Raw genomic sequence first — 18,281 nt, 5'->3', positions numbered from 1 at the left:
AAACATTACATCTGAACGTCTGATTTATTTGTCACAACTATATGGATTGATATCATAACATATAGTTATTTAAACATTTATTGTGCTGTCATCCTTTATTTGGTGTTTTAAAACCCACGTCCAAACTAACACTCGTGATGTGCCACAACAGTTTTTAACGGGTAAGTTTTTCGCCCAGAATATACGGGTTCTATAGTCACGACATTGGCACCATTACTGGCGTACGTGTCCATTGGCATGGCACTTTATCGGCATTTTTTGTCATATATGTACATATATGTATATATATATATATGTATGTATAGTAGGGTGGGAGAAGACGGGACACCTTTAGCACACAATAGCAAATATTCTGATCGTGTTTTTAACAATTAACAACGGTCTATGAGAGTCGTGAGATACGGTTTTATAATTCTTTGACTGTTCTTTGTTTGTCATCACTTGGGACAAGAAAATAAAAAAGTGTCCCATCTTCCCCAACCCTACTATATATGGATGACAAGAAATTGTATATAAACGAAAAAAAAAACAGAAATCGCTCACGATGCGACCACACACATGGTTAAATTCGGAAGCGGGCACGCTGTATGTGTTTACTGGGTTCGGCTATAGGCCGCTAAGGAAACAAAATAGTTTAACTTGTGTTCGTGCGTGAAAGAAAACCGCAGTTATATTACAATACACAAGTATGGCCAGATGTTACAGGTAAATACAAGTGTCGTGTTGCACGATCGACGTAATTCCTACAAGAGTGTCTGTTGAGTGTTGTCAGGTGGATGGACAGATGCTGCAAACGATAAGATGAAAGAAATGCAGTTTTGGTTTGCCGATTCGCGTGCACAAAACGCGTGTAATTCAAGTGTGATTTTATTAGCAGCAGATACAGTTTGTGTTCTACAAAATACTATTTTTTAAGGATAAGAATAAAAACTACAATTTTTATTAGTTTATATTTTCTTTGGCAAATGTTAACACCATTCCTTTTAAATATGGTAATTCTAAATCAATGGGCATTAACATTGTAGGTTTAATTGTGGGCATTATACAAGCTACAGATAGTGCGCGTATTAAATATTTTTTGCAGTTAAAAAAAAGTGAAAATTAAAATTTTTAAATGTTCACGCCAAGACAAAACGTTTGGTAACCACTACTAACTAGAAACCACCGCATGCCCAACGTATAACAACAAGCTTGCGTTATTGGTTTCGAGGGGAAAAAGTGGCAACTGCATGCACCGCGTGCGAAGAAGTTTGGGTAAAATTAAAACGACATGTCGTGGACGTGATCGATCATACGGGTGATGGACAAGCATGTAACAGAGGGAAAATGTGGGGAACTGTTTTGTACAAGTAAGCTTATATTCTATATAGGTAAACTGTAAAAATGGCACGCCTGCTGGGGTTTAAGCCAGAATCGGCTATAGTTACTCGAAGTTTCAATTCATTTATTTGTTTTTTTGGGGGGATAAAAAACTTTTCAGTAATTTTTCGCAAGTATACAATCGGTAAAATTATATGGATAAAATTAGGGTACCGGTTTAAAAAGGCGACGCTGATAATCCGAACTGTGCTGGACTATAGCCTACTCAAAGAGATTAAAACCATCTCTTTGGCCTACTATATATTTAACTTATTTAATCAGACGTGACTAAACGTTTTAGGTCATTAACACTAGCACGCAATGGAAAAATACTTTTAAACCTTTAGGTATTTTATATTTAAAAGCAAGTTATATTTTTTTACGAGTTTGATTGGTCGTTTTGTTTGTGAATACAGATTGTATTGAAGCGATAACGCGAGCTTTGAATTCGTTCTTTCTAATGGGGCAAAACTAAGTAAATTCATTAGTGTCGTAACTTTTATTTGCGGCTTACCGGACGCCCTATGGACACCTGGTGTGATTCGGTGGCGTGACTATAGGAAGCTCGCGCAATGGGAAAGACAAAAAATAATAGGCGTTCAGGGTGTAGTCGCTTTGACTATTTATTGTGATTTTTTTTTACTTATCCACCGTATTGAAATTGTATATTTTGTTTCGTTTATTTTCCGTTGAGATTGAAAATTATTTGAGTCGCAAACCGCAGGTATGACAAACAGGTATAGATAGAACATAGAACAACCGGGCCACAGGAGGTCTGTTATACCGAGCACGGCAGTCTGTTAGCGGGCTTTCCGCCAGCCCAGAAGATACAGGTTCCGGACTCAACGCTGCTTCCCTTGCTATCGTTGGCTCGCAACGCGACAATAAACAAGTTACGCGTTTATTGATCTATTCATTATTTTACACCCTGTACACTTACATTACAGGGAGGCGCTTTTTGTTAATAAATAAATAAAATGCTTATTTTTTTGTTTCAGATTGATTTGCTAGAATTTGTTTTGTCATAATTAATCATGTATGACGTCATAATAGTTTGCGTCATATCCGCAATAGCTGTTGTCGCAGCAAGCTGGCTGAAACAAAATGGGTCAAAGAAGTTTCCCCCGGGGTCAAGGGGGTTACCCTTTCTCGGGAGTGTACCCTTCGTTCTGGGTAGCCTAGAGCGCACCCTAGCGGTTTGGGGGTGGCAAAACTACGGCCCCGTTTTCTTCTTTACTCGGGGGAATACCCGCACAGTCGTGCTCAACACTTACGAAGCTGCAAGCGAAGGGTTCGTGAAACAGGGGAACCACCTGTCGGGGAGATTCATCGACGCCAACCACAACGAACTGTTCGCGGATTATTCTCCACAGTGGCAGGAACAGCGGAAACTTCGCGTTAAAACGCTCAAAGGGTTCGGGAAAGTGAATACAGAAGAGATTATGACGTCAGAATGCAAGAAAATGATTTGTAGAATACGGGAAACAAAGGGATCGTTCGAGGCGGGTTACTATCTCGCTGTACCAACGTTTAATATCGTAAAGAGCATTATTTACGGTGAGTGGGGATTTCGTATTATATTGATATATCTTTGGCTTTCCCACTAATGTAGTGTAATATATGTGATTTGGTGGTTAGACCGCCCACAACGTAATCAAAGGATATCGGTTTCGATGCACGACACTACTACACGCGTGTTACAAATAGCATAAATAGATGCGTTACGCGAGAATAGATAGGTCTCATTCATTCGCTTTGAGAATAAGATGAATTTGATAATTTATACGTTTATCTTCGTTGCAGGAGAGCCTTCTGAAGGTATGAACAAACAAGATGAAGTAAATCTGTCAAAGGTATTGGCAGATCCCGTTTATAAAGCTGGTAATGGTTTTATGGAGTTCATGGCTGGTATGTTCCCACAAATTCGGTCATCGGTTGCATACGAGAGAATGCTGGAGAAGAAGGGAAAGGAGAGAGTCCGGCAAGTGAAAGAAAAAATGACAGGGAGCAAAAAATTGATCGAAGGGATGCTGCAGAATCTTCAGGATTGGGAAACCGGCGAAGTTTACAACAATCAACAGCTCTCTTGTTACTTGACCGACCTATTTATGGCGGGAACCGATACCATGGCAACCACGGTTCATTGGTCGCTTGTATTTCTCGCCCAAAATCCTCAAGTTCAAGAAAAAATGGCGGCAGAGGTGAAAAGTGTAGCTGGCAATGACGTCATCACTACGTCAATGATGGATTCTATGCCATACACAAGAGCTGTCATGCATGAATCGTCACGTCTGAGGCCGGTGTTTCCCCTTTCGTTACGTCATCAAGCCACAAGTGACGTCACGGTTAAAGATTACGTCATACCAACCGGTACGAGCGTAGTAGCCAACTTGTGGGCAATACAGAACGACCCAAAATGGTGGAAGCAGCCGTCAGAATTCCGTCCGGAGCGACACGTCACTGAGGATGGGGGATTCACCAAAAGCGAGAAGATCGTCCCGTTTTCTGTCGGGCCTCGATATTGCCTGGGAAGTCAGATAGCGATCTACCAGCAGTTTATATTCCTAACTAACCTAGTGCGGGGATTCCGGTTTCGGTTCGATCAAGCCAAGGTAGAACCGGATCTGACAGGTTTGATGACGTCAGTACTAGCACCTGTCAACGTTCACTTGGTGGCAGAGGAGCGCTAATTGTATTGACATAGAAACAATATGTTATTGCACCGTACGATGATGACGTTTGTGAAAGATGGAACTTGTATTTAATTTGTGACAACTTGAAACTGTCCCACTTTTTACGTTACTTGAACCAGTGTGTAGATAGCTGTCAATAAAATTGCTCACCCATGTTTGGTCTTCTTTTAGGGGAATTACCCAAGCGTCGATCTTCTTTGACGTCACAATAGATAAAGTGCATCATGAATTACATAAACAACACAACACCTTGTGACATCACAATGATACATTCTACTATAGGATGGATGAAGTATTATGATGTCACTTCCTATTGGTGAGGTCATCAATTAATGACATCATGCGTTGTTTTGTTTTCCTGTTTGAACTTGACGAGGTGTATGTTGCAGCCGAACAAGAGAGCAAAGCTGTCAGTTGTTTATGGTTGTACTCGGTATGATTATTCATCCATTGGTGCAGGTCAGTCTCAGTGAGGTAATAAGCCTTAATGTAAGACTCTACATATTCACGGTTAGGGATTGGCCTGGAAAGAAAGGGGGATTAATGTGGGGTAATGAAGTGGTTTATTGCAGCTTTTTGTTTGATAGAGGATAAGGTAACATACATGGTAACTCGTAGCTGGCACGAGATGCAACAACACTTGTGTTATAACATTCTGTTACTTCTGCTACCAGGCATAGTATAAACAATAAATCAATGGCTCATCTGGTATAAAAAACGTATAGTGTATTTCCAACGTTTCGTCTGCCATACGGCGAGACTTCATCAGGGAATAAAACGCAACAGTTACTACAAGCGAAAAGCAGAAAAGGTGAGAAAAAGGCGATATTAACGTGATAAGGGCACTGTAAGGAAGAGACGGTGGAAGGGCAAACGCACAACGGCAGTCACGTGAAAAATCGGAAACAGAAAAATTTTTTATATCAGGTTGTTGTAAACTGTGGGGAAATAGGTGCATTGTTCTTTGTTGTTGACACATTCTCGGTGTTTGTGAATGTGTAGAGTCTCTAAAAACAATCGTTTGGTCAAGTCGGTCTCCCGTTCGAGAATTTGAACGTTCTCAAACGCCACTCGGTGACTACATACAGTTGAGTGCTTGGACAGAGCCGTCTTGCTCGCGTCCTTTGCTGCGACATCTCGGCGATGTTCTTTCAAGCGCGTTTTTAGAGCTCTGCCCGTTTCTCCGATGTACACACCCTCACAGTCACCACAGGGAATCAAATACACAACCCCCTTGGGCTCAGTTGCCTGATTCTCAACGGGGTGAGATAACAGGCTGCGAAGCGTTGTGTGCGGCTTTGAATAAACCTTAATACCGTGATCGGTAAGCATTCTCCTTAAAGTGTCGGATAGGCCTGGGACATACGGGGAGGATCACAGTAGCAATAGTAGGTGTTACTTCTTTGGGTTTCTGTGTTGGCTTCCATTTTACCATCCACGGCGGGTATGAGTTGTACCGAAGCCCGTCTTTAATGAATTTCATTTCATCTTGTAGACGTAGTGGATCGGACACCAAAGCCTCTGCTCTGTGTTTTAGGGACCTTACTACCGCTTTTTTATGTTCGATCGGATGAGCTGACCAAAAAGATAGATAGCGATTAGTGTGGGTAGGTTTCCTGTACACATTGGTTTTCATTCCTCCTTCTTTGTCCCGACTCACCTCAACATCTAAGAACGCTATTTTCCCTTCGTTCTCTCTTTCTAGGGTAAACTGGATGGACTCCTCTATTCCGTTTAAGTGATCCAGAAAAGGGTGAAGTTGTTCCGCCGCAATGATGGCAAAAGTGTCGTCAACGTAGCGCTTCCAGTATCGAGGAGGATGCATGAAAGTAGCGAGGGCCTCCTCTTCAATAGTCTCCATAACGACGTTTGCAATGACGACAGAGATGGGCGAACCCATCGCTGTACCGAACACTTGTTGGTAGAATGCACCCTGAAACGCAAAACATGTAGCGTTAAGACACAACCGGAGACCCTCTTCAATGTCTTCACAAGACAGGAGGGTGCGATCTTCCAAATTATCCGTTCTTAATCGTGTCATGACCGCCAACATCGCCAGGGTTATCGGGACGTTGGTGAATAAGGAAACCACATCAAAGGAAACTAAACACTCACCATCTGCAATTGTCATGTCTCTTACCTTGGCCGCGAACTCATGTGAATTCCTGACGTGGTGACTATTATTTCCAATCAAGGGGGCAACGATTTTGGCGAGAAACTTAGCCAACATATAGCTAGGCGAACCAATAAAAGAAACAATCGGTCGTAACGGGATACCTGGTTTATGGACCTTCGGGAGTCCATACAGTTGGGGTGTCCTCCCATCCGTACAGTGTAGCTGCCGAAATTCACTGTACGATAGAACCTCACGTTCCCTGTGAAGACGTCGAACATAATTATTCACCTTACGTTCTAAGGAAGGAGTCGGATTCCGAGCCAGCTTCTTGTAGGTTCTGGCGTCTTTCAGGAGTTCCAAAAGTTTCGCTGTGTAATCCGTTCGGTTCATAACCACCGTACGATTTCCCTTATCCGCCGATAATATAACAATCGAACGGTCTTTTTGTAGTTCCCGTATAGCGGCTAAGTATGATTTAGGCACGTTGGTGGTTGTGGTCTTATGGCTACGAATGCATCCCACCAACTTGCTTTGTAAAAGTGACTTTATGTGCAGGGGTTGTCCGACGAGGCCCTTCTCTATGGACGCTACGACCTGCTTCCACGGTACATTATCGGGCGATACGGCGAAATTCAATCCTAAAGATAATACGGCACACTGCGTGGGTGTAAGTTCTTTATCGGACATATTCATGACCCAATCCTTGTTAGAGTGTTTCACCAGTGGAACTTTCAATTTGCCACGCCATCTTTCAATGTTGTCATCACACTTTTTCACTCCCAGTGCAACGATTCGAGTTGATCCTCTCCTTACATGACAGACAAGCGACGTCAGAAGGCTATGGTTCAACACTTTCTCCAACCTTGCAACGACCTCCTTTAACTCAAAAGTGTGGTTGTTAATGCGCATATGTGCCTCCTTTATACGCAGTCGCAAAAAACGAACCCCACACGATTTCATTATGGCTCTACCTTCTGCCGAAGCGATAGGTGACCTAAATTTCAGACTGGGAGGTAGAACTCCTTCTCGTACGCATGAGTGGTTGTTATGTAGATGTACCTTGCCCTTCCACCGTCTCTGTAGATGTACCTTTGCCCTTCCACCGTCTCTTCCTTACAGTGCCCTTATCACGTTAATATCGCCTTTTTCTCACCTTTTCTGCTTTTCGCTTGTAGTAACTGTTGCGTTTTATTCCCTGATGAAGTCTCGCCGTATGGCAGACGAAACGTTGGAAATACACTATACGTTTTTTATACCAGATGAGCCATTGATTTATTGTGTTATAAGGACTGTCGTTTCCGGCCACGCGAGGATAAAGTTACATACAAGTTTAAAGTTACAAGGTCTTTTGGCCAAACCGGAAGCAAAACATGTGTGTATTTAACAGTGGGCAAGAAGTAAGTATTGTGATTGGTGACAGCCATCCATATAATGGTGAATTTGACAACTACACTTCATGTCTTTCTTTCCAAAGACACACACCTATCAAAAACTATTACTACAATCAATATAATATGACAACTCACCTGATATTTGTGAGTTTTTCTAGTTTCATAAGGAATTGTTGATAATCAAGTTGCATCAGCGCTCTGCCCTCGTTGCTGCATTTCTTTACATTCGAAAATCTATGAAAATATTTGGATGTTAATTTTGTATAAGCTAAAGCTAAAAAAGGTCCAATTCTTGAGATAGATAAAATATTTGGTATTCCCCCAATTTTAAACCAGATATTTAAAAGCTTGTCAAGCAATAGAAACTCTACAGAATATCTGGGTCTTAAGATGGATTTTAACTTAAAAAAACTATATGAAAAACTGTCAGAAAGTTAATCAGAACATTAACATAGGGTAGGGGTTACGGGTTGTAAATTGTGGATGTAAAGTTCTGATATTGAATTGTTGTCGAATCAAAAGTTACGCTGGGTTAAACGATGATACAATAAAGTTAATATGAGTTCATGATAATAATATTGTAATGGTATCTTACCCTTCTACAAACGCTTGGTTGCATATTGTTATACAGTGTTGCCAGATAACTTTCACTACTTCATCAGGAAGACGAACACTTCTGTAATATACAAAATATGGAAGCACTGGTGAAGATAAAACACTTTAATAATTCGAAAGTAAAACCCACAGTTACTGTTTCATTACACACGAAACTTGTTACATATATTTACAAAACATTATATTAAAGCTAAATATAGTAGAGTGGGGGCTAGATGTTAATATGTCATAATACTAAATCATGTTTTTTTACAATTAAAGCACGAGGGATGCACTTACATAATTCTGTAAATATTCTTTTTTTACTAGCAAATGGGATAAGAGTGAATGGAAACCCATACTACATTATAGAATTAGATACATACCTCACTGAGCCAAACAAAGTGATTCTAAAATTAGAAAGATCATTTAAGAGTAAATCCACGTAGTTGTTATGTTGCGACATTATTTCACGCACGTCCCAATTCACCATAGACATCCTATTAACAGTGGTTGCCACGTCAACCGAGTGGATTGCGATGCCAAGGTAGGAAGGGTAGCGGACATCAGTTGTTGCACGGACCGTCTGAGATATAACATGTAGTTTATTCTCATCTTCTTTGCTCCAACCCAGTGGTCACTAACAGGTTGTCCAAATTATCAGGCATACATTAAAAAAAATGAAAAAACCAAAAAAAAAATAATCACCCACAAAGTTACATACGTGGTAACTAAGCTGATACGAGGTGTATAAAACAGAACAATTGTGTTATCACAACTGTCCTTTTCCAGCCACGCGCGGATAAAGTAACTCATTTGTCATGATATACAGGGGGGACTTATGTATTCAGGCACCGCATGCTCGCTGTCAATACCGGTTATGATATAATTTGATATAATGTTGTGACCGCTGTGATATAATCTGATTGCAGATTACATAAAATATTTATTGTTTATAAACTTCCATACAAACCTGTGAATAGAATTGTTGCAGAAAAGCTTTCTTAGAAGAAGGAATCATTTCTTCTAAGTTTTTATGAAGCAATTCAAACTGGCTGGCAAGACAAATTCTGAAATACAAAGTAATAAATCAAGCGTTTGCAAACCATAGATGAACTGTCCCAAATCCCCTGGCTTGACTTATCGAAGGACATTGCCCTGCCCATATATAATAAAAATTTTGCAAATTAAACATGTAATATTCATGTAGCACCACTATACCTTGCATTCATTTGGATATATCATTACCATACAGTATTTGAATTTAAAAATATTTTCAACCTATACGGTGCCAATGCTGGGCACATTAGGAAGTTTGATAAAAGCCCCTTTTATTCTTTAATTGTATAGTACCAGCGTTTTGACATCCTTTACAGGTTATGACCACTCCATAGGAGATATTTCATATAGTTTCAAACTCACAGTGATTCAGTTGCAACAATGCGTTCAGTGATTCCATAATACGAGCTGGGTTGGTTTAAATCAACAGCAGGGGAAAGGGTAGGGACGGATATTTGAGGCATCTCCTGTTATTTGATAAGGATGTTTATTGAGCCATAACTTGGATTATAACATTGTAAAGGAATGAGTCCAGAGACACCAAGCTGAATGGGGTGGCAAAGAAGGTAGGCCTACCCGGGAATTTTCTACACTGCATTAATCAGCAAAAATGGAACCAAAAAGTTAGTTTTGTTTTGGAGATAATACACCTAACTATCCCTGTTAAAAAAAGTAAATGTTTACCTGCTGAGCGTTGGGTGCTTTTCCGTTAACCTCAGGAGTAAATAATGTTGTTTCTATGTGGGTTACGGTCGATTGAAGACGATCAAGTCGACATCGATGCTTTTCCTTCGAATAAAACATGGTTTAGATATCTACCATAGATATGATCAATTAATATTGGTATGCATGACCTGGAATAAACTATAATAACTAATGTAAATGGTCTGTGAATACATTGCATTGTAGTAATAACAACGACTGGGCACAGTCTAACAAGGGTTCCCATAAGATATGATAACTTTGGCATTTGAGCAAAATATATTTTCTCTGACAAGTTATTGTATCCAAAATTGCATGGTATCACAGTAACAGCAGAAACGCATAAACTAAACAATGTTTACCTCATCAGTTGAGAAGAATGCATACACAGCATAGAAGTAAAGATCAAACAACTGAGACATACAAATCACAACATCTAATGCAATTGGTTGCAACACATCACACATTTTAAGGTAACTGTGGATTGAAAACATAATTTTAAAATCTTAGATTTTAAGATCTATCGCAGCAGAGTGTATTGTTGTGATTTTCTAAATTTTTATTTTACTAAAAGTAAATTTATTTTCATAAAGCACCTGATTTCTAAACAAATGTATATTTTAATAAAAGATATTTTTATTTTTAGCAGAAGAGTAATTTCCACATTATAGTATTTCTGGTGGCAACAGCAAATGGATAACATATTGCAAACATTTTTGAATAAATTCTAAAGAAAGTTAAATACAGGTTACTGCTTAATGGCTTGGAACTCCAATACCAAACCAAAGCTTCCATACCTCCCACATAACCTAAGCACATGCAGAGCTGTATTGGTCAGCACAGGACCATGAGGGTGGCTTGGACTCTTTAATGACTGAGTGGATGATGACCTGTGTGGAAGATAGCCATGTAGTTTTGATGATATATAGTAGGGTGGGGGAAGATGGGACACATTTTCATTCTATTTGCTCGTCCCATTTGTTAGTAAACAAAGAACATTCAAAGAATTATAAAACTGTATCCCTACGATTCCTATACACCGTTGTTAATTGTTTAAAACACATTTTATTGGATATGTAAATATAATGTGCTAAAGGTATCCCATCTTCCCCCACCCTACTATATAGAAAATAGGTAATCGCCCCCACCCTATATAGATACTATATAGAAAATAGGAAATTGGTGTAATTAACGTAATGTGTAAGATAATTGTTTATTACTTAATTCAACAATATTTTCCTTTTTTCCCCTAATCATTTAAAAAACTGTATAATTTGATTCTTTAAATTACTATCTGTGTAATAATTTTACTATTCCAAGCAATCAAGAGTAATACTTAAACTTATGACTTGAAAGCATTTTTAAAAATAAAGTAATTAAGTTATATACAAGTAAGAGCTTACCCCGACATTGGAGATTCTCCTGTCTTTTCATCAACATAATCTAGTGATAGTTCATGATCAATATCATCTTCGTCATCACTGTTTTCATATGAATCATATCGTGGCTGTGAAATTCATGAAATTTAGTGATATTAACAACTTTATGTGGGTGAGTCCCTACACAGCACACCATTGGATCGGAGATTTAGGTCAGTTTACTCATTACTCTGATACCTTGGGAGCTACAATCCATTAGTTACAACTGGGTAAGAGAACACACCGCCAAAGAATTGAAGTCTGCAGAATATTAATAGCAAAGTACTCCACTGCAAACTTGGTGATAGTATTCATCACAGACGTGGTATTTGTCTCAGTGGTGTTAACAACTTTTATCAGTTGAACTTCCAGGGTTAATAGAAGCAGTACATCAATACATACAACATAGATACTGCTACTTAAACCTAACTATTTTGGGGAAAACAAAAACTTAGTGATGTAACAATAACCTTTGGCTTGTTAGAATCAGGATCTTGAGAAGACTTTTGAAGGTCCGAAAAAGGATGACCCTCGCTGTTAAAGGGGTCAAAGTATCTTGACCCTGGGTCAAGGGTCGTGACCTCAGTATTGGGATCATCTTTTGGGGTCAATTGGTAAGTTTGATTTAAAAACTTGAATTCCTAAAAAGTAAATACTAAGAGTTAGATAAACAACAGTAGGAACAGCAGTTTATTCTAAATACACTTGGTAATTGATTACACCAAGTGCTACTAAACATGCAGCAAACATCAGGTTTAACTAATGGTGTAGCAAATATAAATATCTATAGTATATACATATAATGGTCCTTTTTCATAAACACCAGAGAAGCCAGTTAATATACTAAACTGTTCCAGCACATCATTCTTTTAAGTTTTATTTTAAGTTTCTAATATTTGACAACAATGGGTGTGTAACTACGTTTTAACAAAGTCACATCAGATTTCAGATAAAATTTAAACAAATAAGACATCTATGTACTTATACTGTGAATTCTATACAGCAACTTACATCCATTCCAAACACAGTAAATGAAGATCTAACCGGGCACGGTTGCCACGCCTCATTCTCGAGGAACATTAGGAGTTCATCCAACCTTGTACGATGGTGAGAGTGGAAATATGAAAGGGTTTGCTGCCTCAGGGGTTCAGTTAAACTATCTATCGGTTGCTCATTGCTGGAGGGGTCGGTTATAAAGTCTTCACCAACTTCTATAAACCTGAGGGGTAATGTGAAGGTGTGAAAATAGTGTTGGATCATGCAGGGTAGGGTATAAAAATACTAGAATAGTGTTAATGGTACAGGGTGTTAAAACTAGGCAGGATTTGTGACAAATAATTACCTTTTTGGTAAAATTTTTAAAATTTACCATTCATAGCAGCTTTTAGATCCTTGCTTCTATTATTTAAAAAAAAATTATATGACAAAGTGTTTTGGGCTTTATGTTTTTGCTCCAGCTAAAATATCAAAGTGTGGATTAATGCTATATATACAACTATTAACCCAAGACAGGAAATAACTGTTAATGTTGTAAGTTCAAAGATCTTTACCTTTTCACAATATCCAGAATCATAATAAAGTCATCGTATTTGAACCCGTTTAGTTCCGAAGATAAAATAAAAGTTTTGATTCTCGATTGGGCATCACTCCACACACGGTGGCGACCATGAGCTAACTTGCCGTTCACGTAACTTTTAATATCGTCTGGAATATTAATGAAGTCAAAAGAATGATGCAGGTAGGACTTAAAATAGGTCTTATGCTGACTATCCACAAATAACATAGGAAGACCACATATGAATGTCTCAATTGGGTTTATGCAGGCTTTATTACCACATATAGACTTTAGCTATTAAAGTAAGTCTTCTTATACACCAAATACTACAGTATATACAAACACTGAAAGTGTCTACTGTTTTCTTATTGACCAAACAGCCATGGTATGTACATACATGCTTACTATACTAAGATACACAAGAACCTAACATACACATTCTTACCATCAGTAAGTTGACCTTGGTTCTTATGATGCCACTTAGAAGCATTATGGTAACACAACATGATTGACCAAACACCTTTACACAGCTCAAGTAAGCACGGAATGTAAAAGTCTTTGTTGATAAGCTAAAACATTAGGTTGGCTGGTTAGTTAGAATAAGTGGTCTAGAATCATATATTTCATCAGAGTGATAAAGACTAAAGATTAGCTAACTAAATGGATATGTAGTTGCAATTTTTGGAATAAATTTGTATGAATTATTAATAAGTAGAAGTGTTGTGCTCAATTTTGATAGCACACCTGTAGAATAATGGCCTACAAAGTCAAACTAACTTCTACTGCTAGGCCAGCCCTACTAAATATGTAACAATAGGTAGCATTAATTTTGAAACTTAATGTAAACATTAGCTGATTAATCATAAACAATCAACAGAAAACTGGTTGAATTAAATAACAATAAACATTTTTTCGAAAACAAATTTGGTCTACTTACCAAATAAAACGGTGAACAATGAGCCACCCTTGATATTTTAAGAAAAACTGGGGTCTATCTAAAATCCACTATTAGATAAGTACCCTTGAAATTAATTGAGCCCAAAATAGATAAATGCACATTCTTACTGAACAGATGTCTTTGTATTGTTTCTTTTGTAGGTTGCTTTCACATTTCGATAGCTCAGCAAATCCGAATACAATTTGGAACGCAGTGTTATGAATAGAGGCCGTGTAATGCATCAGTAACTGGTCCACTGCTGACTATATTATAACAAAGAATATGTTAATTGATTTAATGGGAAGATGAACTACAGTAATAAACAGTTAGCTTAAACTATGAGTATACATGTCATGTTTGCCTATTTGATCTAAGTGCCATTAACATTCCAGTGATTTTAAGGGATAAACTTCTATATCTATGCAGATGTTTTATGTTGGAGTTTCAAAGTCTTTGCATATACAAGTAGAAAGCTATGCAGCATATTCGGTATGTACCACAAGGCACACACTTCGGTTTCATATAAATGGCACAGTCAGACATTGCAAGGCTTAATGTAAACACCTGAGTTTTTCCAAGAAGTTGATATCCTTGCTGCAACTTGGTGTAAACAGTTGGATCAAATAAACGACAAGTCTTTGATAATGCTACGTCTATCTGTTCCTCTATTAACTCCAGTGTGTCCTGTGGAAACGGTACGGTATTATTTGGAATGAATACATAAAGGTTTAATAATAAACTGTATGAGTTTGGAACACGTTTTAAAGGTATCACGAACCTCATGGTCATAGGCCATAGCTAATTTTGACAGTAATTCTACTCCACATTTCTCAATAGGTGGTAAAATACTTTTATACCAGACACCCAGTACTTTACCACATTATTTGTCCCTGTTACATATGAGAATTAAAGTTAAATACAATACTTTACCAAACAATATCAGCCACAAAAAAATTACCATTTGTCCCCCAGAGTATGATAAAAAACAAAAAAATTTGCTTTGTGTGCCTATGTATCATGTAAAATTAGACAGAAGTAATACCCCAAGTTCTATACCAGTCACTATAAGATTACCATTACCTGTAACTTTGTACTGAGATCTTTAATACAATGATAATGCTTGTAAGTGGCTGCAGCATGTTGACATTCCAAACAGAGTTGAATTGCACCAGCATAATCCTCATCCTAAAATATTTAGATAGGTTTTTAACTTATCTATGAGTTTATATAGGAAATGCTGGTGGGGGCTACAGGTTACATGTATAGAAATAAACAATGGAAGAACACAGGGCAGTATGTGGTCTTGAAATCAAAATTTGATTCTATTGAAGCAGTTAAGTTAGGGTATACTGATAGGCCTATATGTCTTTTGACAAGACACTTAACAGACATTTCCACAACCCTGTGATCTGTCACTAATGTTTTTTATAGCACTCTGGGTGTCAAAGGAACAGGCCGATTCTTGCCTAAAGCCGATGTCCTATGCTGTAGTGTAAGACCACACCCACATAGAAAACAATTCTCGACAACAACATTCTATTTACCTCCATTAGCTCTGATAACCTGACATCTGAATGTTGAAGTGTTTTTATAGTTTGCAGAGCTTCCCATAAGGTTAAAAGGGATTCACGTTTTTGTTGATTTGAAAGTAAAGACAAACTCGCAGTGCTACACCTCACACCAACAGACATTAAGGCTCTGAAACCAAAAAAATAATTCTACATTTATATGTATTATTTTTAGGTATTCACAGGAGGATCACGGCATACTTTAGCAAAGCATTTTTAAATTTCATTTTGTAAACCAGCCTATACAAAGGTGAAGATGTAGTTACAGAAACACCTTAAGTTGGCATATTAAAGAAACATAATAACCAGGTCGTTCGATAAAACTGAAGTAAGAATACAGAACATGAATATTTAAAACAGGACATCCATATAAATCTTACCTTCTACCATTACTACATATAACAAATGCATTATGCAGGCTCCGTTGTAACTCCTGCACTTCTTTCAATTCCTGAAATCAATAAACTGTTTTAACATTGGTGCCTTATGCAGGGACGTATCCATGATTTAGGGGTGTAACTCTATTTTGAACATTACTTTTCGCTACTTGCTTTATAGCCTTATAATACACACTACACACATCCCAGGTGATAGCATGGGTGGTCACCCCCAAATAAAATATATTTTTCTAAAAAAAGGCAAACGCAGCAATTGTTAATATGCAAAAGTAATGGAACAAATTGGTTTCATCACTCCCCCTTCCCCTCCACCCCCAAACCATTCACTTTTAATTTCGCTCTCTGCTAATATAATAACCTTAAAAGTAACAATTCACAGAGGGTAATATTGGCACCAGTTCACTAGTAACAACGTATACCTTTATATAAGATGGCTGGTTGTGTAAAATAACATCTGATAACTTTTTGGAAACAGCATTCTGTTGACGTTGAAGACTTTCCCTTCTAGCTTCTATGAACTCCAAAGTTGAGTTATCCGGCATTGCCTGAAATATTAGTCATATTACTAACTACTGGTGTTGAGACATGGACCAACTAGTAAATTTCATCTGCCAGATTACACATTGTATTTTTAGGTTGGTAAAATACTTTATGGCAAACTGATGTGCCTAGCCAAAGATGGAATGACATGTTAGCGATGTTACCCCAACTTTTAAAGAAGAGGTGATATTATTAGCACCCAGGTTTTAAACATAAACCTGCTTTTACCCTGCTGTTAGGTGTATATAGAAACATTAAGCAGAGCAAAAGTGCATTCACATTCACCACATTAATCAATGAAGTCCTTATGTTCGAGGACCATGAGTGTAACTGCATAATAAAAATGTCCTCTCAGAGTTTATGCTTGTCTCATGTAAACAATAAAGTAATACCTCAAGTTCTAGTTGATCCGGGTCTGTAGTTGTTACAAAGAAAGCCTCATTTATGCTGGCGATTGTATCTCTATCGACTTGGGGGTTTCGGATCCTGTTAACTTCTTTGTAGACATAATGTGGGACTTGGATTGCACTCGTGTCTATTCTGTCTTGTTTCAAAACCTGTATTTTATTGCAACATGATTACAATAAATGTATGTTTCTTATTGTTCTTCCCCTGCACAAGAACATATCAGGAAAGGTAGAAGTGCCAAAACTTGAACCCAGTATCCTTGAGTGTCAAAACAACTTCTGTTACGTGCCATTGCACTAGTCCACTATAGATACTATGGCAGCTTGGCTTATTTAACATGTTAAGTATAAAGGCAGCCACTACCACTAAATATAGTGCAGTTTACTTTAGTGCCTATACCTGATTTGATACACAGACACTGTACATAATGAAAGTCTAGGTATACCAACCCAATGTTAAATCACATATGTTACAATAAAAGTCACACGACTTACCGTTGGTTTTCCAACTTGATCAATTAGTTCCTTTAACTTCTTCATGATTAACAATGTTAAAACTAACTAGCTAAAACTGTTTCTTCAATATGTAGACCTAAACTTGCTATATACTGACTTTAAACCACTAGTTATGTGACATACATAACATCAAGCTCTTGGCCTATGAGTATATTATGAATCGTTATAGTTTACATATATTCCGTCATACTCGGACGGAAAATACGCAAAGCAAATGTAAACATTCATTTAGCACCGTTTTACAGCCCGGTTGCGGAATACGCGTAATCTTCTTAAAAAGGCGGATTACGCTTTTAGTTCGGGGTAGAATTTTATACATTCTGCTTTTTTTTCACGTAAAAAGTAAACTTATACACTTTTGTGTATATAGTAGATAATGGGGTAGTTTATACGCGTCGCCGAAAGCCAAGCAGTGTGCAACACCGCTCCCGATGAGCATAGTTACCGTACCGATTTTTTTGCGTCCGATTACTAGCCGTACCGTTGCCGCATTTAATCGGCTATATTTAGGCGCGGAGACGCCTTTGCGCTTGTGTAGTGACAACCCAGGGTTGCCTTAATTCTTTGCCGTAAAAAAATAACTTTAAAAATAATCACCCACAAAGTTACATAGGCGGTAACTCTAAAGCGGGTGCGAGATGGGTATGAAACAAAACATCGGTGTTTTAGCGACTGCTATTGCCCCGTCCCGCGAGAATAATCATGTTACATTTATATTGCATATTAGTGTTTACACCAAGGCAGTGTATGCTACATACACTACATTATTGAGACAAAACCATACCAAACTCGTAGAATACGTCGTTCATTGTTCAACTGATAATGGTGTTTGTTGCTTCACTGATGCCAACATTGTTGCTAATGTTCACTGAAGGGTCACATCGTTAATTAAAAATACCTTTAAAAAATAAATAAATGTAACTCACTTTATCCTCGCGTGGCCGGAAAACGACAGTCTTTATAACACGAGTGTTTTTGTTTCGTGCACCTCGTGCCAGCTTATGAGTTACCATGTGTGTTACTTAGTA

General features: G+C 38.0%; 3 protein-coding genes across 3 annotated transcripts; 1 reads left to right on the top strand and 2 right to left on the bottom strand.

Moving 5' to 3' along the window:
* The first annotated feature begins 1,229 nt into the window (after positions 1-1,229).
* On the top strand, positions 1,230-4,206 carry LOC149730585 (cytochrome P450 2J4-like). The gene is made up of 2 exons (XM_089885640.1): positions 1,230-2,916; positions 3,163-4,206. The coding sequence occupies exons 1-2, from the start codon at positions 2,394-2,396 to the stop codon at positions 4,047-4,049; spliced, it is 1,410 nt and encodes a 469-aa protein (XP_089741766.1). The 5' UTR covers positions 1,230-2,393; the 3' UTR covers positions 4,050-4,206.
* Positions 4,028-17,489, bottom strand: LOC149730583 (syndetin-like). The gene is made up of 22 exons (XM_089885604.1): positions 17,233-17,489; positions 16,723-16,887; positions 16,210-16,335; positions 15,773-15,843; positions 15,369-15,522; positions 14,905-15,009; positions 14,389-14,508; positions 13,953-14,087; positions 13,333-13,456; positions 12,883-13,036; positions 12,344-12,551; positions 11,803-11,973; positions 11,318-11,421; positions 10,712-10,804; positions 10,277-10,391; positions 9,897-10,001; positions 9,576-9,679; positions 9,127-9,223; positions 8,540-8,739; positions 8,155-8,235; positions 7,695-7,793; positions 4,028-4,575 (listed from the first exon to the last, which is right to left on the bottom strand). The coding sequence occupies exons 1-22, from the start codon at positions 17,275-17,277 to the stop codon at positions 4,356-4,358; spliced, it is 2,796 nt and encodes a 931-aa protein (XP_089741730.1). The 5' UTR covers positions 17,278-17,489; the 3' UTR covers positions 4,028-4,355.
* Positions 4,764-7,688, bottom strand: LOC149730584 (uncharacterized). Its single transcript, XM_089885618.1, is given in 2 exon segments — positions 4,764-5,426; positions 5,428-7,688. Coding segments are annotated over 2 exon segments (2,157 nt in total). The 5' UTR covers positions 7,129-7,688; the 3' UTR covers positions 4,764-4,970.
* Positions 17,490-18,281: the final 792 nt, after the last annotated feature.

The sequence above is a fragment of the Ciona robusta genome, chromosome 9 (assembly GCF_009617815.1).
Source record: "Ciona robusta chromosome 9, ASM961781v2".
NCBI classification, from domain to species: Eukaryota; Metazoa; Chordata; class Ascidiacea; order Phlebobranchia; family Cionidae; genus Ciona; species Ciona robusta.
Note: the sequence above shows the minus strand (reverse complement) of the source record. Positions and strands in the feature narration are given on the sequence as shown.